At 48.9% G+C, this 20,371-nt stretch overlaps 1 protein-coding gene across 1 annotated transcript in view; it reads right to left on the bottom strand.

Annotated features, from left to right (window-relative positions):
- Positions 1-19,999, bottom strand: part of col18a1a (collagen type XVIII alpha 1 chain a) — a 307,944-nt gene extending 287,945 nt beyond the window's left edge. Inside the window, exons 1-2 of the mRNA XM_060827580.1 lie at positions 19,872-19,999; positions 19,628-19,707 (exon numbers count right to left, since the gene is read on the bottom strand). Of these exons, the coding sequence (XP_060683563.1) occupies positions 19,628-19,707; positions 19,872-19,885 (94 nt within the window). The 5' untranslated portion in view covers positions 19,886-19,999. The remainder of the gene's footprint in view (positions 1-19,627; positions 19,708-19,871) is intronic.
- Between the last annotated feature and the right edge of the window lie 372 nt (positions 20,000-20,371).

The following is a 20,371-nucleotide window of genomic DNA, read 5'->3' as shown; positions in this document are numbered from 1 at the left end:
TTTACCCACATCTACCACCTCCCCTGGCAGCTTATTCCACACACAAACCACCCTCGGTGTGAAAGAGTTGCCTCTCGTGTCCTTTCCAAATCTTTCTCCTCTCACCTTAAAAATACACCTCCCACATTTTGAACTCCCCAACCCAAGGGGAACAAAAACCTTGATATTCATTCTATCCATGCCCCTCATGATTTTATGAACCTTTATAAAGGTCACCCCTCAATCTCCTACACGCCAGGCAAAAAAGCCCCGGCCTTTGCAGTCAGTACAAATGGAAGACTTGCTCTTCCTGCTGAGGAGTTAATCTGATTTGTTCTCGCACTGTATGAATCAACAATCAAATGAATTGTCCCTCAACCCTCCAAAAGGTGGCTGGATCTACAGTGGAAGCTACTGCCCCTCCACAGTTACCCCAGCCTCAGGCTCCAGTGCTTGGTCAGAGAATGGTCAATGGCTTCCAATATGAAGGAGGACCACTGATGGGCAACACTGATTGTTTCCTGCCGCCACCTATTCCCTGAACCTCGGGTCTGTAGAGTGTAGGTCAGTCTGCTCTTACTGGGGCAAGTGTTAAGCTGGATGTTGCTGGCCACTTATGGATAAAATGGTACACCCCCCACGTGTAGCTGAGGGGCGCTCTCAGGGTCAGCCTCAAGTCTGGTAAACATGCCAATGGGAAGGTTGGATGAACAGAAAGGAGAAAAAGGAATCTTAGAGGTTGAGATCAAAATGACAGCACAGGAGGCGGCTATTCGGTCCATCTGGCTCTTTGAAAGGGCTGTCCCAATCAGTCTCACAGCCCCTGTATTTTCCCCCCCGATCCTGAAATCTCAAGTGCCCACTTCCTTTCTGGCAATACATTCCATCCACTGCTTCTGAAAATCTCATCTCCCAGAGTGATTGTTTTGTTGATTACTTTAACCCTGGTGCCCAGTGGTTACCAGCTGTTCTGCCATTATCACCCATAGCTCCCAGCCCCATCATGGTTCTCAGCTGCTCCATTAAATTCCCCGGAACAATTTGGTTCTTCCTCAGCCATTTTGCATAATTAATACCTCTCAGCCGTAATTGTGTCCATCTGTTGTTACGTATGTGTCATGGCATTTTTGACGGGATTGATCCCTAGGGATTCCTGACTGAGGGAGGCTGATTTCGCCTTCCCAGGTAGAGCATCCACGATCCCAACCCACACCGTTCAGGTTGTTCGTGCACTGGAGTTGAAATGACTTCCCTCACGTCTCCATTACATCCTTCGCCAAGCAACATACCTCAATGCCCTCTCATTCTTGATGGGAAAGAATGGCTCCTCCCCTGTCAACTCTGCCCACAGCCCTCAAAGTTCTATCTATCAAATCTCCTCTCAACCGTCTCTCCTCCAGATCATCCCCATTTTCTCCAATCTGTCTAACTCTTCCCTATCTCGCTAGCTGTGAACGATAATGGAAGAGGGATCTTTACAAAACTCCTAATCGCTGTGATTCTTGATCAGGTGCAACAGGTTTAATTATTCTTCAGTAAGGAGATATAAATGTTGATTCAGAGTGCCAGGAACCACACCCTCCAGTCCTGACTGCAGGTAGGGCAAATCTTTATTTCCTTGAAACTAGAGTTACAAACAATTGGGATGAAAAGGTGGCAAAGAAGATGGTGACTATATCCAGAGGGCATTATGGACCTTGGCTTGCTCTTTCTAGTTACAAAAGAAGGAACTCACTGCTACAGTTGTTCATGCGCTAGAGTCTTCCTGTCCTTCTGGATGTGTGCTGCACTCTCGAGGTGAAAAGTCAGCAGCCTCTTTTGAAGAGAATCAATCTTCTCTTGAAGAAAGTAATGATGATGTGGAGTCATCTTGGAACGTGCCCAGGAGATGCGGCTCAAGGTTAGAAGAAGGAAATTGTCTGAGGGGAGGGGGTCAGACCGCAGGTGGGAAGCAAGATTTCTCGGCTGATCATTTTCAGGTGGGTGTGCAGAGCGGTACACAGCACAGGGAGATCCTTCACACCTTGCTCCAGCAGCTTACTCCATTGTCAACGACAGTGCCCTAATTTCTCACGGGATCCCGGAGATGTTATTATCTGCAGCTCATCAGCAAGGGCAGGAGAGGTACCACTAATGTGCAGAAAAGGGAAATTCCTACCCTGGATGAGGCGGAGATGTCTTCGCTTCCTCACCTCTGGAATATCCTCAGAACGCTCTCTATTCTTCATTTCACCCAGTACACACTCATCCCTAGATCAGATACGGAAAGGGGGGGCTAATATTTCACTTCCTCGCCTGCCTTTTCATGAGGTCGTGGTCCCTCAGGCCTGTGGAGGAGCTCTCCTTTAAGTCTAGGATCAGACAGCATAGCTTCAGAATTAAAAGTCCAAAAATGTGCCGGTTAGGGTGAATTGGCCATGCTAAATTGCCTGTAGTGTTAGGTAAAGGGGTAAAGGTAGGGGAATGGGTGGGTTGCTCTTCGGAGGGTCAGTGTGGACTTGTTGGGCCAAAAGGCCTGTTTCCACACTGTAAGTAATGTAATCTAATTCTCCAATTTAAGACTGAGATGGAGGAGGAATTTCATCCCTCAGGAGGGTTAAGAGTCTTTGGAATTCCTCAGCACAGGGAGCGGTGGGGGTAGTGTCCTCGGGTATAGTTAGGTCTGAGATTGATCAAGAAGTGATCAATTGGGGAAATTAAAAGGGTATGAAGATAGGGGAGTGTGGATGGGCAGAGTGTCAGATCAGCCCTCATTGTATTGAATGGCGGAGGAGACTCCAGGGACTCAACCTACTCCTGTCCCAGTTTCATAAAATCCCCGAGTGTAGAAGCAGGCCATTCAGCCCACACTGACCCTCCGAGTAGCATCCGGCCCAGACCCATCCCCTGTCCCTGCCAATCCACCCAACCAGCACATCCCTGGACACTACGGGCAATTTAGCACGGCCAACTCACCTGACCTACACATCTTTGTGATTATGGGATGAAACTGGAGCACCCGGAGGAAACCCACGCAGACACAGGGAGAATGTGCAAACTCCACACAGACAGTCGCCCAAGGCTGGGATCGAACCTGGGTCCCTGGGGCTGAGAGGCAGCAGGGCTAACTACTAAGCCTCTATGTCCCCCCTTCATAGCTGTGCTGCTTGCGGAGAATTCACAAACCATTTACCGCCAAGCAGGGCATACAGAGCGACACACAGACAGAGGGAGCGACACACAGACAGAGGGAGCGACACACAGACAGAGGGAGCGACACACAGACAGAGGGAGCGACACACAGACAGAGGGAGCGACACACAGACAGAGGGAGCGACACACAGACAGAGGGAGCGACACACAGACAGAGGGAGCGACACACAGACAGAGGGAGCGACACACAGACAGAGGGAGCGACACACAGACAGAGGGAGCGACACACAGACAGAGGGAGCGACACACAGACAGAGGGAGCGAGAGACTAACTGATGATTTCAGTTTTTATGTGGACCTGTAACACTGGAGTCAACTGGCCTGAGCTTGGCAGGGTTTAGAATTCCATTGTCCAGAAATGCCATGGATTGAGCTGGCTTGCTGGATATTCTCATTACTAGATGCGTGGAATATATGCAGGCAGATAAACAGGGTCATTGTAGGCTGGAGACCTTTCAGATCCCACTAAAAAGAGTCATCAGTAAAGACTGACAGCTTAAATGTAACCTCCAAATTGCTGCATCCCCCAGGGATTCCATTTCTCTTTCACCCTCTGGTGTATAAGAATTTGAAGCATCTGCATTAATTCCTTCAGGAGGTGACCAGTTGTTTTCAGCCACAGGGCCACATAAAAGGGGCTGGCTGAGTTTATCTTTGCTTGGTCAGAGAAGGGTGTTTTCATGCTTTAACAAATCTGGTCAGCTCCTCAGCTTCGCACAGCACAAAATGAGGTTTTAAAAAAATGTTAGGATCCAATTCTCGTCCAACCCTTCGAAGTGACAGATTTTAATCGCTGCTGAGAAATATATTGCTCTTGACTTGTCTGTTTATCAGAGTTAGAAGGTTATAGAGTCATAGAGATGTACAGCACAGAAACTGACCCTTCGGTCCAACCCGTCCATGCCGACCAGCTATCCCGACCCAATCTAGTCCCACCTGCCAGCACTCGGTCCCTTCTCGCTCCAAACCCTTCCTATTCACATACCCATCCAAATGCCTCTTAAATGTTGTAATTGGACCAGCCTCCACCACTTCCTCTGGCAACTCATTCCATACACATACCACCCTCTGTGTGAAAAAGTTGCCCCTTAGGTCCCTCTTAAATTTTTTCCCGGCTCACCAAGTTCTGGACTCCCCGACCCCAGGGAAATGACTTTGTCTAAGTATCCTATCCATGCCCCTCATGATTTTATAAATCTATAAGGTCACCCCTCAGCTTCCGTTGCTCCAGGGAAAACAGCCCCAGCCTGTTCAGCCTCTCCCTGTAGCTCAAATCCTCCAACCCTGGCAACATCCTTGTAAATCTTTTCTGAACCCTTTCAAGTTTCACAACATCCTTCCGATAGGAGGGAGACAAGAACTGCATGAGAGCCTGGTACAATTGCAAACTTTTAAAGGCATTTGGATGGGTATATGAATAGGAAGGGTTTGGAGGGATATGGGCCGGGTGCTGACAGGTGGGAATAGATGGTGTTGGGATATCTGGTTGGCATGGATGGGTTGGACCGAAGGGTCTGTTTCCAAGCTGTACATCTGTATGACTCTAAGTGGCCGAACCAACGTCCTGGACAGCTGCAACGTGACCTCCCAACTTCAAGTCCCCCTGCAGAGGTTTGAACACAAATCAAGGCTTAAACCCCAGCAGATTACTGAGGGCCTGTCACACTGTTGGAAGCACTGTCCCCTTTCAGATGAGATGTTAAACCCAGGTCCTATCTACCTTCTCAAGCAGATCGAATAAGATATGGCAGCGTGTAAGGGCTGCAGATCAGTTTTGCAGCCAATCAAGTATTTTTGAAGTCTCCTTCCAATAATTACAAAGGAGAGAGCAAGTGTGGACCATTCAGCCCCTTAATCCCACTTGCCAAACAGTCAGATAGTGGCTAATTTAATTGTACCCTTAACTTCACTTTCCTTGGTGCTGCTAAATTTCAAAAGTCTCTCCAGCTTGGCCTTGGATATATTCAACGACTTTGGGAAAACAGAATTCCGCAACATTTTGAGAGAAGATGGAATGCTCCAGTCCCATTTCATTGGAACCAGCCTCTTCTGCCCCCAACGTAAACATTTTGAAAATTCTGCTCCCCCCCCCACCTCTTGTTAGAGATTCTCCGCCCCACCCAGAGGAGAAACATCCTCACAGGTTGGACAATATCAAACCCCCTCAGAACCTTACACATCTCAATTAAGTCACCTCTCATTCTTCTAAACCCTAACGAATAGTCGGGCCTAACTTACCAAACCTCATTGGAAAAAAGCCTTCAATTCGAGGGTGAGTCTTCTGAAAGATCTCTGAATGGCTTCCAGTGCAGGCGGTCGAAACAAACATGTACCGACTAGTTGTTTGTGGGAGCCAGGTTTTCCATGCTCCAAAAATGCACAATTGGCTGGAAAGTGCTTCAAAGCAACCCAAGGTCATGATCCACACCATGGACGTATGCTCGTTGGTGGTTCTCTCTGTAGCCCTGCCAGACATACAGCAGGGGTATTTACAGCCCCAGTTTACGGTGAATATTGTGGATCGCAGACTGTAAAAGTAGGCCACCCTTGGCTGCGTGTTCCCTGCCCTCCACACAATTGTCATTCTGACAATGGAAGCTGCAGTCACTGACCTCTCTGGATTGCCCGGTAGAACTGAAGATTAATGCTTCCTGGAACACAGACAGAGTGCCAGAACACTGCATACAAGTTGGGCCGAAGGGCTTGTTTCTGTGCTGTGAATCTCAATGACTCGGTTTCATCCTCCAGTATTCCAGTAACTAACAGTCCCTAATGAAAGAATGCTAAGGTAGAGCAGGATTGTCCAACGTGCTGCCATCAAAAGAGGGAGAGATGGAGAGAGAGCGCGTGTGTGAGCGTGCGTGAGAGTGTGTGTGAGCGTGCGTGAGAGTGTGAGAGAGTGAGTGAGTGAGTGAGTGAGTGAGTGAGTGAGTGAGTGAGTGAGTGAGAGAGAGAGAGAGAGAAAAGAAAGAAGGGAGAAAAGAGGAGGATGGAAAGAAATAGAGAAAGAGAAGACAGCATGAGAGTGAGAGCAACAGCGAGGGGATCGATTTGAAGCAGTGGGAGATTTTCATCCTGAGGATAGCTGGACTGGATGAAGGCCCTGGTGTGAATTCGAGGAGTAGCAGAGTGTGGAGAGAGTGAAAGTCTTTTGGAGCAGGGGGACGTGAGAGGGAAGGCAAAGAATGGCCATATATGGAATACCCGGCCAGAGCCTAAAGGAATTCCCAGCGGAATGAATAGCTCAGTTGGGAGAGCGAGAGGAATGAAGCTTCAGGCAACCCAGGATTTGTGTACGGCCCAGTGTGTGCCCCTATATCACTGAGCAGGAACGTTCCCATTCCAGTCAGGAACAGAGTTCAGGGAGGCTTTTCCTTTGCAAAATCGCCGACTGTCAGCTCTCTTCAAGCGGTGACTGTACACGGGATTTCAGGAAGAGCATCCTGGGTTATAAACAGTGCTCAGCTGAGGCCGGCAGCGGTCGGTCAGTGAAACCTGCTCTCCAAGTCCCCAAGTGGAAAGTTTCTTTTCCTGACAGTAGTCAAGCTGAAACGAGCCTGCAGAGGAGGTGGTTACAGGTTACTGCAGCAGGCAAACTCTCCAGCAACGGCTGGACCTGCACCAACATGAGGCGCTCTCACCTGCAGCCTGACAGGCACAGAGGCCTGGGACAGTCCTCCCAATATCAGTCAGTCACACTTAACAGGCACCAGCCTATCAGCCAGCTCCTTGCCAACTTCCATTTGGGCCTAGTCTCATTCCAGAGCTCTGGAATTCCTTACCTAAATATAGCTGCCTCAATCTCCCCCTTTAATGATTCTTTGTGAACTCTACCTCTTTTGCTAATATTTCCCTCGGATACTAAATTCACCCACTAGAAGCGCTCCTATGAAGTGCCTCATGACAGTGGGCGGCGGATAAAGGTACCACATAAATGCAAGTTATTGTTGTTGGCTGCAAAGGGTCGTTTCTGGGGCACCCGTCAGCCTGGGTTACACCTCTCTGCTTTCTTTTCACCCTGGCCACATTTTTCTCCGAATTAAAACTGCAGGTTGATTCTTGCCAAGGTTTACCTTAGCGCTGCTGCTGCCAGAGCATTTCAAACAGATAGGCTCCTCCTTGCGCAGGGATCTATCAGGGGGGTCATGCTGGCCAGGTCCAGCCCAGTGCGCCCTGTCGATCCTGGAGATTCACCCAACAGCAGAACCGGCCTGGCACAATCCTGTTTGGCAATCCCAAACAGAAGGGTACCTAGTAGGGCAGCACAGTGGGCTCGGTGGTTAGCACTGCCGCCTCACAGCACCCGGGTTCGATTCCAGCCTCAGGCAACTATCTTCGCAGTGTTTGCACATTCTCCCAATGCCTGGGTTGGGTTTCCTCCCACAGTCCAAAGATGCGCAGGTTAGGTGAATGGGCCATGCTAAATTGCCCACAGTGTGCAGGGATGTGTAGGTTAGGTGCATTAGTCCAAGACTGGGTTACTCTTCAGAGGGTCGGTGTGGACTTGTTGGGCTGAAGGGCCTGTTTCCACAACAGTAGGGATTCTATGAAGCCATCTGTCTAGTGTCAACCAAACAGACTTCCCTTGGCCATCTTCACTGACACCATAAAAAGCTCTTCTTGCCCCTTTCCCCCCACCTCACTCCATCCTGAGTTGGCTGCAGCTCTAAGAGGCAGAGGCACTGACGTTTGAACCAATATCAGGCTGGGCTGAGGCAGGGTCCCAAAGGCCAGCCCTCTGGGTTAGCCGCCCAGCCAAGGTCCCCCTCCCCCATCTCTCCCCAGTCAGCCAGGCCCCAAGGCATCCCACGGTGGAAGGAAGGAGGAGAAAACCAGAGACAGCCTCTTGCAATGCGGGCCGAGGAAGCAAGCCAACTTGGGCCCAGACAACACAGTCGAAATTCAGGACTCGGGACTGGGACGACAATCACACTGATCTACAGCCAACACCAGGTACCCTCCGGGAGCAAGGGAGCACTGTGCAGATGCTGGAGATCAGAGTCAAAGGGTGTGGTGCTGGAAAAGCACAGCAGGTCAAGCAGCATCTGAGGGTGGGGAGAGTCAATGGCTTGAGCATAAGCTCTTCATCGGGGGGGTAGGATGGGCTGCAAGGGGGCTGAGAGATAAGTGGGAGGGGGAATGGAATTGGGGGGAGCGGGGGCGGTAGCTGGGAATGCGATAGGTAGATGAATGTGGATGGGGGGGGCGATGGGGATGGTTCAGAGAGGAGGGCGGAGCAGGTAAGTGGGAAGGAAGATGGACAGGTAGGACACTTCAAGAGGGCGGTGCCGAGTTGGAGGGTTGGATCTGGGTAAAAGTGGGGTGAGGGGAGATGAGGAAACTCGTGAAATCGACACTGAGCCCGTGTGGTTGGAGGGTCCCAAGGCCGAAGACGAGGCGTTCCTCCTCCAGGCGGCGGTTGGCAGTGGAGGAGATGCTCTCCTTAAGTATCAGGAGAACGGGATCGAGGGAAAATAAGTTGTTGGATGCTGTTGGAGATTGTGCATCTATAAAAGGTAGCTCACGACTGCGTGGAGGGAGGATATTTGCAATCCATGCAAACCACGCGCACACAAAGCATCTCAAAAATGTTAAAAGAAAGAGAGACAGACAGAGCGAGCAATACCCCTGACAGATTTAAGCTGTCATTGCTCCTTATCTGACCACCCAGCTGCAACAAGCAGATAGGTCCTGGAAAAAAGGAGTCAGGAATTCTCATCCTGCAGCACTGAAAAGTGCTCATTGACGGAGAGGAGGCTCTTAATTGCTGATCTCCTGTTAGCCCAGGTTCTGACATATCTGCCGACAGAGGCAGAAATATTTCAGATCCCCCCCCCCCCCCCCCAATCTCGAGTGTGGAATGCTATGCTGGGGGTGGGGGAGACAGAGCTGAACTTGGTGATAAGAAGATCCGTGCAAACAATTCACTTAAGAATGAACAGATGCAGAAGTGAAGGGGGGAGTAAATTATTCAAAAAGGAGTGCTTACTTAGAGCCTTTCCCGGGCTTAGGGGCACATGAGGCAGACAAAGCCTGGGCTTTTGTCTGTTGCCATAGTTACGTTATCCTGCAACAGGTCACCAGCCTGTCACCAGAGCCTTTAGCTTAAAGGGGCGCAATTCTATTGATCGGGAGACTGTCTTATCACCCACTGTAGGATTTGCAGGTAAAACGAGCAAGTACTCTCCATAACCTTCACGTCCTGCTGCAGGTCTTAAACCTCTACTCCGTGGCAGGGAAGTGACTGGACATCAGCCACATGTTTCTAAGGGAATCTGGTGACTGAGTGAGCCCTCGGGTTGTATGGAGTGCAGCGGTCTTACGAATAAATGCCAGGGTAACGGTTTCTTAAAAAACACTTGTAGTTCACACTCCATCATCTGTACCGCATTCGACCACATCAAGTACACCCTACTCCCACCGACCTCGTTGACCTACGCAGGCTGCCCACCCCAGCGTTGCCATGAGATGGCAATTCTCTCCCCGGTTTTCAAATCTCGCCACAGCCTCACCCTTGACCTCTAGAAGCCTGCAAGGTCTTAAGAGGTCTGCACATTTCACTGCGGACTCTTTTAGCATTCTGCAGTGTCCCTCGATCTGCTATTTGCAACCCTCCTTCAGTTGCTTGGGCTGTAGGCTCTGGAATTCCCTCCTGAATCCTCTCCACTTCCATTTGCTCCTCAAAGACCTTCCTTAAAACCCACCTCTTCCAGCGAGCCATCAGCCACCCCTTAGGCAGCCTGGAATCATGTCTCCTGTCTGATAACACTAAAATGTCTGAAGGTGCATTAGGGATTAAGGAAATGCAAAATGCAAGTATGTAATTCTTATTACTGTTACTCCCTGACTCCAGTGGGTCCCAGTAGAACACCGGGTGCCTATAGCAATGAGCGTAGAGTCATGGAGATGCACAGCATGGAAACAGACCAACTTGTCCATTGCGATCAGATATCCTAAATTAATCTAGTCCCATTTGTCAGCATTTGGCCCAAATCCCTCCAAACCCTTCCTATTCATATACCTTTTAAATGCTGTAATTGTACCAACTTCCACCACTTCCTCTGGTAACTCATCCCATACACGTACCACCCTCTGCATGGAAAAAGTTGCCCCTTAGGTCCCTTTTAAGTCTCTCTCCTCTCACCCTAAACCTGTGCCCTCTAGTTTTGGACTCCTCATGCCAGGGATAAAAAAAAACCTTGGTTATTCATCCCATTCATGCTCCTCATGATCCAACAAACCTCTATAAGGTCAACCCTCAGCCTCTGATGCTCCAGGGAAAACAGCCCCAGCCTGTTCAGCCTCTCCCTGTAGCTCAAACCCTCCAACCCTGGCAACATCCTTGTAAATCTTTTCTGAACCCTTTCTAGTTTAACAGCATCTTTCCTATAGCAGGGAGACCAGAATTGAATACAGTAGTCCAAAAGTGGCCAAACCAATGTCCTGAACAGCCGCAACATGACCTCCCAACTCCTATACTCAAGGTGCTGACCAATAAAGGAAAGCACACCAAACACCACCTTCACTATCCTATCTATCTGCGACTCCACTTTCAAGGAGCTATGAACCTGCACTCCAAGGTCTCTTTGTTCAGCAACACTCCCTAGGACCCCATGCAACAAAATCTCAATGAATATGTCAGGCCCACACCACGTTATCCCAATTGCCCTTATCAGTGTGGAGCTTGGCAAGGCAACCCTATCCAAAAGAAACAACTGATTGTGAATGAGTGTGTCTACGTCCATGGCAAGTGTACTGCACTCACTGCTGGGCCTGCAGGTTAGAAAGGGGGCTGAGCTGAGGGAAGGTCACTCTGACTTTGAAAACAAGCCCAGAAGGAGTTTTAGTCAATGGGGAGCAATTCCACTCATTCCAAACGTAAATGTCGATGCAGCAGTGACCTCAGCCATTGTCACAAAGGGCTCTTGTTGACAGGAATAAATCGGTTTGTAAAGATGAAGACTGTTAAATGGAACCATTAAAAAAAAATGCACGTTCACCACAACTAGCGTCATGAGGTCAATTGGAGTACAACCCCTTGAAAAGTTTTTATTGTTTAAATATGCAAGGGGACCTGATGAATGTCCCCACATGGTCGCTTTTAGCCACAATTAATCTCCCCAAGCCTCCTGAAGATGTAGAGAAATGTGAATTATAAGGTTTGGGAAAGACTGCCATAATCCTCCTTAGTGCAAGTCAGGACATATCTCTGGCCTCACTCAAAAGGATTTACTCCATCACTCAGGGTGATCCCGACTGTGCTGATAACGAAAGGTCAGCTAAGCCCGCCTTCCACATAGCAATCCTTTCATGAAGTTAACATTGAATTCTCCATTCACAGGGCAATCGTGGCTCCTCAGTTAACAGCACAATACCCGACACAGCAAGGACTAAGGCACACTGCTCTCAGCATCGCATCGGCAAATGTGCACAACTCGTACCCCCAGCCACCGCAACAGCTCGCATCTCAATAGCACTTTTTAAACTCCTCACATAACACACTCTTCACATCGCAGAATGCCCCAAAGGAAAATTATCTAACAAGCCTTTGTTTTATTTATTCATGGGATGAGGATGGGGCTTGGCTTGGCCAGCATTTATTGCCCATCGGGCAGTTAACAGCCAAGCATATTGTTGTGGGGTCACGGGTAGACCAGACCAGGTAAGGATGGCAGTTTCCTTCCCTAAAGGGCAGGAGCAAACCAGATGGGTTTTCCCAACAATTGGCAATGGATTCATGGTCGTCATTAGACTCTTAATTCCAGAATTTTATTGAATTCAAATTCCACCATCTGCTATGGCAGGATTCAAAACCGGCTCCCCAGATTAATAGTGCAGCAGCAATGCTAGTCAGACATCACCTCCTCTTATATCACTCTCAATGTAAAGTTATGAGAGAGAGAGAGAGAGAGAGAGACACAGAGAGACAGAGACAGAGAGACAGAGACAGAGAGACAGAGACAGAGAGACAGAGACAGAGACAGAGAGACAGAGACAGAGAGACAGAGAGACAGAGAGAATGAATATGTACCACAGCTCAGGGTCAGCCTGCACAAACACAGGGCCACCGATGGCAGGGTCATTAAAACCAGCGATTGTGCAAGGAGACCTGACCTGGAGGTCTGCAGAGAGTTGGAGTGGTTGTGGGATGATGGTGGCCATAAAAAGGAATGCGAGAACTTTCAAACCAAAGGGCCGTTGGGCTGGGGGCCAGTGTCAGTCAGTGACCTTCAGACTGCACGATGAGCTTGCAGAGACAGGAGGGCGGGCCATTCTGAGGCAAAATGGGGACTGCCAACCTCCTGCAAATAACCAGTGGTCCCCAGGAATGAGGATCTATCCATCTCCCATTGGCCCAAGCAAACATTCATGGAGAGTTTAGAAAAAACATGTGCCTAGTGTGGCAACACCCAATCAAATTCAAACCTCCTTCACCCAAACAGGAAACGAGGAGGACTCGGATTGAACGAGGTTTTGACAGGTTTCAATAGGATTGGTAGTTTACCCATTCATATTTTGAGAAGGCGGAGGAAGTTAAAAGAGAGACTGCAACTGACTGAGTGGGGAAGTGGAGGTTGGTCTATGACCCTGCTGACAATGTAGCCTGGCTTAAGTATTCTGCTCTCTGGGTAACTCCAGAAGTGATCTCACAGATCCCCCACACGAGAGAACAGGGCCATAGCAGCAAGTCCTTGCACTATTGAAGAATCAGGAATGGTTCTATTTTATTGTCACTGTCCTGTGAACCAGTTGCTGTCCTCCCTCTTCCCAGTGTAATCCCAGCACCAATCTACAACAGATGGAATGGAATGCATTATTACTGGTACAAGTGTTAGACAGAGTCACAAACCCTCCTTAGATTATATTTGCTCTCTAAATTTTTCCCGCATTCTTATGAAGAACTTTGCAAGTTAATTTGTTTTGCAACCTGGCCCTGGGTTAGGGAAATGGGGTTGGGATCTTTCTGCTACCTAAAGGGTCTACAGATGGGGGGGAAAGAGAAGAACCAAGTCCCTGATTCCCCATGGTTCTTATTTCCACACCATCCCCTGGGAAGTGTCCAGCCACAGAGTTGGCAACCACACGGAGACACATTGGGTCCTTTGGTAGAGGTAGGAGCAAAAGTCATTCGGAACAGAGAGATGGGCGACAAGAGGAGAAACTTAGTCACTGCTGCAGAGAACATATACACAGACACACAGAATACTTCACCTCAGTCCATCCTGGGCTAACAAGTGGATGAACCTCAGTTTTCGTACAAGTTTAAACATGAACACGACTCAGCGTCACTATGCAGAAAGCTGCAGGTTCAGGGCTTTAAGAACAAAATTCAAACTACACTCAGAGCTTAGATTATTTCTTTCCAGGGAGACACTAAGCTAAAGCCCCCAAGTGACGATGGAATAAAAAGTATAAAAAATTTTGGGGTACCGCAGTGTGCCCTGTGGTCAATCCCCATCCCTCAACTAACATCGCCAAAACGAACTGATCATTTTCACATTGCTTTTCGTGAGAGTTTGCTTTTCACAAGTTATTTGACATGTTTCCCAAGATACAGCAGACAGTCCATTTCAAAAATATCTCATCTGCTGTACAATGTTGTGGGACGTCCCAAGGTCATGAAAAACATTGTATGAAATGCAACTCCTTCCAAATATATCCAACGCATATGCAGGGAGGAAGGGGAAGATTAACACCATTCAAACCTTACCAATAATAAGTACAAGTACATTTCACAGTATAAAGTTGCCTTGACTAGTGGTTTATTTAAAAACCAAAAAATCTGTGGATGTTCCAAAACAGAAACAAAAACAGAAATTGCTGGAAAAGCTCAGCGGGTCTGGCAGCAACTGTGGAGAGAAATCAGAGTTACCGTTTCGGGTCAACCCGAAATGTTAACTCTGATTTCTCTCCACAGACCTACTGAGCTTTCCCAGCAATTTCTGTTTTTGTTAGGGTACATTTAGGTCACTGTAAAATGGAACAAACCAAAGATTGTGACGTGCAGGTGAGAAGGCATAGGTTAGCCACATGGTTCTGTAAATATATGTTGTGCAGAGATTGGCCCCGGTTCCATCCTTCAGCACTTGGCTTTCAGTAAGACGTGTTTCACTTACCATAATCTTGTCACCCAGCAAAAAAAAAATGAAAAGCCGCATAAAGATGTTTGTTCACATAACCATTTGGGGGGCTAGCAAAACATAGTGACTGTCCGATGCCAGTAATCATTTTGTGTACTTGAGACTTAGTCACAGGAACTGAAGTACGAGACACTCCATAACCATCAGCAGTCCCCAAAGGGATTCCACACATTTTACATTGCGAAACATTAATAAGATACAACAGAACTACAGGTTGCCATTAAAGAAAAAAGGAAATGAATTGCTGTTTATGCTATTAACTAATCTGCTTCAGAAGAATGACTAATAGGTTTTGTTTTTCTTCATTCATTCATTCATGGGACGTGGGCGTCAATCACAAGGGCCAGCATTTGTTACCCATCCCCATCTGCCTTAAAGCTGTGTGACCCACTAAGGCAGTTCTGAAAGCAGTTAAGAGTCAGCCTCATTTCTGTGGGTCTGGTAGAAATTTGCCCTGCAGAACTCTTTCTCCAAAGTCATTAGTGAATCATTACGGAGACTAGTTTGATATTAATCTCCAGATTTATTTTTTGCTGTGGTGGGATTTGCATTTTATATCCCCAGAACATTAACCCGAGACCTCTGGATTACTAGTCCAGCTCCATTACCACTGAGCCAACATTACCACCTGTTAATCCCACTAACAATGCGATATTTGAAGCTAGTATTTTCAGTTCAGTGCCCAGTTATCCTCTTCAGCAACCATTAAACTCTAAGCCAACATACACAATCTCATTGAGGATATACACAGACAAACTGTGGGGAAATTGGATTACATTCCAACATAATCCAAGCGGATCTTTGGCAAGGAATTTATGTTTGGCTGCCTGTTGAACAGGAGTCTGGACTGATTTCTACACAGAAGCTATACTCTCAGTAATGAGTTTGTTCAAAACTCTTATGCTATATTACGATTTTAACCAAGCTCAGTTCATTGAGGACACCACCCTCCAACTTACAGCAGAACTGGAGCTGTCCCGTCAATGCTGCCTGTGCAATATCCTGCAAACCCACTGGGAAGAAGGCAGCACCAACAGCGTCCTCGATCAATATCCCCAGCATCAAGGCACTGACCACCCTTGATAGGTACGATGGGCTGTGCACGTCGAAGCGCATGACCAACAGGAGACTTCCTGAGCAGCTGTTCTAATCCCAGCTTTGAAACAGCAGGTGAGCCCCAGGTGGACTAAGGAAGTGATTCAGTGATACTGTCGAAGTGTGGCATTCCCACCAGCACCTGGAAATCACTGGCCCAAGACCATCTAACGTGTCCAGGAAGGCGTCGATCACCTCGGGATTTGCCGTTGGGAACAAGTGGAAGCCAAGCGAAAACAGCAAAAGGAGCACACCGCCATACCAAAAACCCAATCACCCTTCCCCACGACCACCTTCTGCTCCAAGTGTAACAGAGCCTGTGGTAGCCCCATCGGTCTGTACATCGACCTACAGACTCACCCTGAGTGGGGAAAAGAGTCACTCTCTACTGCGAGCGACTGCCGGTGACTCCAATCTCCTCTAAACAACCCCAATACCCCCAACAAACCTCAGCGTGTTCACTGACTACACTGGCTCCTCATCAGGAAGAGCTGCACGGCCTTGCTTGATCTCTCCTCCATAAACCCCTGCACCACTGTCCAACTTCTGCATAGTATCTGCATTCCTCAAGGTCTGACCTCGAGTCCTCACAACCTCCATTGGTTCCATCATCAGCAGGTCAGTCTCCAGTTGCCGAAAGCCTGAACTCTGGAATTCCCTCCCGAAACGTCGGTACCATTCACCCATCCCCTTAAGGCACTCCTTCATATTTCATTCTATGACTAAGCTTCAGACCAGTTGTCTAACTCTGTATTTGGACCAACATCAAATAACCTGCTGAAGCTCACACTGAGTGCCCCTCAGGATGTGTAATGACAATGAATACAGGCTGTGCAACATAAATGCAGGTTGTTGCTGTGCGGAGTGCAGTGTAGGAGGAGTCTGTGAGCATTTGTATCCCATTAGTTTTGAATGAGCCAGCTCCGAACCTAGCTGTCAATAGGAAGACAGAGACCTGCATCGGAAATGGAAAGGCCCAGGCAGACATGCGGCTTTAGAAATCTCAGCCAGCTACCAGATCCAAACCTTAATCATGAACGCTCGGATACATTCTTACACGCTAGAGCATTCAGACATCACATCTCCTGAGCCCTCCTGACAAGTACACTTCTTCGATTGCAGATGAACTTCGGAGTGTGACATGTAGACCCTTCTCCCATGCCCACAACACCACCCCTTCGGAATCCCAAAAGCCTGGCCACTGTCTGCAAGGCACACCGTGCCTGGATGGGAACAGCTCCAATAACACTCAAAGGGTTCGGCACAAAGAGGCCCATTCAATTGACACTCCACCCACCGCCTTCAATGGCTGCTCCTTCCATCACCAATGCATTGCAGCAGCAACAGTGTGCCCCAATCTTCATTCCACATCACAGCAAGAGCTCGATCACCACCTTCCAAACCTGTGACAAGTACCACCCAGAAGGTCACGGGAGCACCATCTCCAGCAAGTGACCCCTCAAAGCCACACTCCATCCGGATTTGGACGCCTTGCAGGTCCTTCACTGTTGTTAGGTCAAAGTGCTGGGACTCCCTTTGCCAGCAGCTGTGCCTGTGTCACATGGATGGCAGCTCACCACCGCCTGGGGAAGGGCATTTAGGAACGGGCAACCAACACTGGCCGGCTCAGCCACCCCTATACCTCACAAGAGAACCAAAGAAAAGTGTGTGTTCCGGATCAGCCCCTGGGTAGTGAACACCACCCTGCAGTCAGTCAGCCACGCTGACCTCTCACCCAGAGGTTCCTCGTTCAGGTGGCACTGCAAGACCCAAAGGTCAAATAGGGGGCAAGCAAGTGGGTTATCAATTTGCAAATCCTTGCATCATATCTACAGCAAGAGCAGCAGAGCCTCCTGACCAGCCAGAAGCTAAAGACAACAGCAAACATTACAATATATTGCCAAATGTAACCATGGACCAACAAATCAAAGTCCATGTTATCAAAAACCTCTTAAGAGATAGAGACATGGGAGGGAGGGTGTCAACCACCAGTTCGTAAAGAAACATCGTGGAATCCAGTTCTCCAAAAAGAAAGGAGTAATCTACATTTCTAAAACAATTTAGATAGCTTCAGGAAATCCCAAAGCCCTTTCCAATCAAATGGAGCAGTTTTCAAGTAAGTCTCATTGTTATGTATGCAGAAATGCCAGACAATTGGCACACTGCAAGTTCACCTACAGCAGAAATGACCAGGGCTGAAAATATAAGAGGTTGACAGGTTAATTCTCCCTCAAAAATCTCCAAAAGGGGTAAATTCTACTGTAGGGGCGATCAATCAGAGAAACATCAGCCCCATAAGTAGAAAGGACAGATCCTTTTTGGCAGCTGCTCCTCTGGTAAGGAGCTGGTTCTCAGCAATGAAAAGCCCTCACAGCTTGTCCCTGAGCCTGTCCATTCACAGGTGTTCAAATGTAAAATTCAACACAACGCGAGCGCACTTGGCTGACGGGAGATCTACTGCAGCTTCTCCTTGATATCGATGACCTTCCCCTGCTGAGCTTTAGCAACTGAAACTAAGAGAGAGATTTCCAAAGCGAATGGCAAATGAGACGGTGCTGATGAGCACCTTGGGTGGATCAGCAATCCCAGCTAGAGTGTGAAAGGGTGCAGGGAAAGAGATTGACATGGATGCCTGAGGAAACAGTTAGCAGTAAAGCCTCTTGCTGCCTTTTGAGGGGTGGCCCAGAGACCTTTCACATTAAGAGTGGGGCAACTATGGAGAAGGCCCCTGCACAAGGGAGGGAGGGCAGAAGCGCAGCAGATGGAGTTGTGAGCACCTGGATTAGATTAGATTCCATACAGTGTGGAAACAGGCCCTTTGGCCCAAACAGTCTGTACCAACCCTTCAAAGAGTAACCCACCCAGACCCATCTCCATCTGACTAATGCTCCTAACACTATGGGCAATTTAGCATGGCCAATTCACCTGACCCGCACATCTTTGGACTGTGGGTGAAAACCGGAGCACCCGGAGGAAACCCACGCAGACACGGGGAGAATGTGCAAACTCCACACAGTCAGTCGCCTGAGGTGGGAATTGAACCTGGGACCCTAGTGCTGTGAGGCAGCAGTGCTAACCATCTCCTTTATAAACAGTCCCTGGCTATCCGAGGGTGACTTGCTTGCACTGCAGTTGGATGGGTTCTGTCGGAGACAGTGAAGAAGCTCAATGTGTGACCTGCAGACTCTGCCACACGCCGGGGTGGTGTGTGTGTGTGTGTGTGTGTGTGGAGGGGGGTGTGCGGCCTGCATTGAGGAGCTGTCTGGAGGCTGGGGCACTCACTCTCCTAGTCCCAGAGTCCCTCAGTACACGCGGGGCCATCTCGATAATAACCGTCCCCATTTGGGTCAGGCACGAGCCAGGAACTCCCACAGGGCAAAAGTGAGGACTGCAGAGGCTGGAAACCAGAGTTTAGATCGGAGTGGTGCTGGAAAAGCACAGCAGGTCAGGCAGCATCCCAGGAGCAGGAGAATCGACGTTGAGTCTTCTGGGGCTGTCTGACCCCATCAAGAATGTCCCCCCAGCATGTCCCCCTGAGAGTCTGCTGCCCAGAATGAGTCTGGAGTGTGGCACAGCTCACTGATAGATCCAGTAAGGAATTCAGCAGTATGGGGGGGGGGGGGTGAAGAGTCATCAGCCACAAGTTACTGATACACTTAAGGCAAAGCCAAAGAATTGCACAAGCAGCTTGTTATGGGGGGGGGGGGGGGGGGGAATCCTACCCCCAGCATCCATCCGTGAGGCAGAACGGTCGGTTTCTACTCACTCCACCTTTGAGTCGTGTGGAAAAAATACATCTGAAAATTCAGGTAAAAATTGACCAAATGTTTCGGGGAAAAGACGGTGCCTGGCATATTCCCGTTATCTCTCACCACCCCCACCCCACCCAAAATTAAAACTAAAACTAAAACCGTGCGTTTTCCCCATTTGCTGGGGTGGGGGTGCTTTCTGAGCGAGAGTGAGTGCTGCAGCTACAGACACCCAGAGCCTTCCTCAGTCCCACTGCCCCCTTCCTCAGCACAAGCTCGACCAGAAGGCTTGCAGATTTTTTTTTGTTTTTTAAAAACACTTTGTTTGCAAACCCGCCCCTCTCTGAAACTGCTCAGCAAGAGTGATTAACTTCTCAGCTTTTCTGCTAATGCAGGACGTCTTAGTTTGAGGAGAGTTGGTTAAACAATTGCAAGTCTTCCCACACACACAAACAGGCGTTTTTATTTTACCTGAATCTGTAGTGACTCCAGGAACACTGAGAGACAGGGCAATGAATATCGCGGATTTCCACCACCAGCAGCAGCAGCACCTGCAATAGGGAAAACAGGAGAGAAACTGACTTTGAGACTCACCAGCCCCACACTTGCAGCTGCAGGGGAAGAAGGTTTCCATGCAGGAGAGTGGCAATGGATTTCCCCCCGCCCCAGGTCTGATCAGAGCACCATGAACCCCAGTGAAAAGGGGTGCACTCACCTCCCCACAGGCATGTCTCTCTCTCTCTCTCTCTGTACAACTGCCGGGAGGCTCACACACAGCTGAAAGAGGATGGGGCTCTCTCCCCAAACGTGGAGCCTGATACTAACTGAACAGCTGACTCAAGGAGAACCAGAACTGAGAGAGAAGAAACAGGAGGAGGCGGGCAGCCAGCTATTAACTCTCACTGCCCCGGGTTGTGCAATCCCCCTGGGTCCTAAAGCCAGGCGCACTGTTGATTAAGCTCCGTTTCCACACGGCTTCAGGAATCTCTCCTCTGGAATATAATTGGTGCAAAGTGATATTGAAGGAGGGAAGATTATTGAGGAGTGGGGCGAATTCCCAGTCTAACTGGACCTCTGCTCCCCAGCCTCCGCACAGCAAGGGGGGCAGCTGGAAAGTGGTTGTCCTTTATTTTCTTGTGTGTGTAAGAGAGAGCCTGTCTGTGCACAGGCTAGGGATTATTAACGTGCATCCCGAACGACCTGCCCCTACTCCCA

Source organism: Hemiscyllium ocellatum, chromosome 7, assembly GCF_020745735.1.
Source record: "Hemiscyllium ocellatum isolate sHemOce1 chromosome 7, sHemOce1.pat.X.cur, whole genome shotgun sequence".
NCBI classification, from domain to species: Eukaryota; Metazoa; Chordata; class Chondrichthyes; order Orectolobiformes; family Hemiscylliidae; genus Hemiscyllium; species Hemiscyllium ocellatum.
The sequence above is the reverse complement of the archived record's forward strand: the minus strand, read 5'-3'. Positions and strand labels throughout refer to the sequence as shown.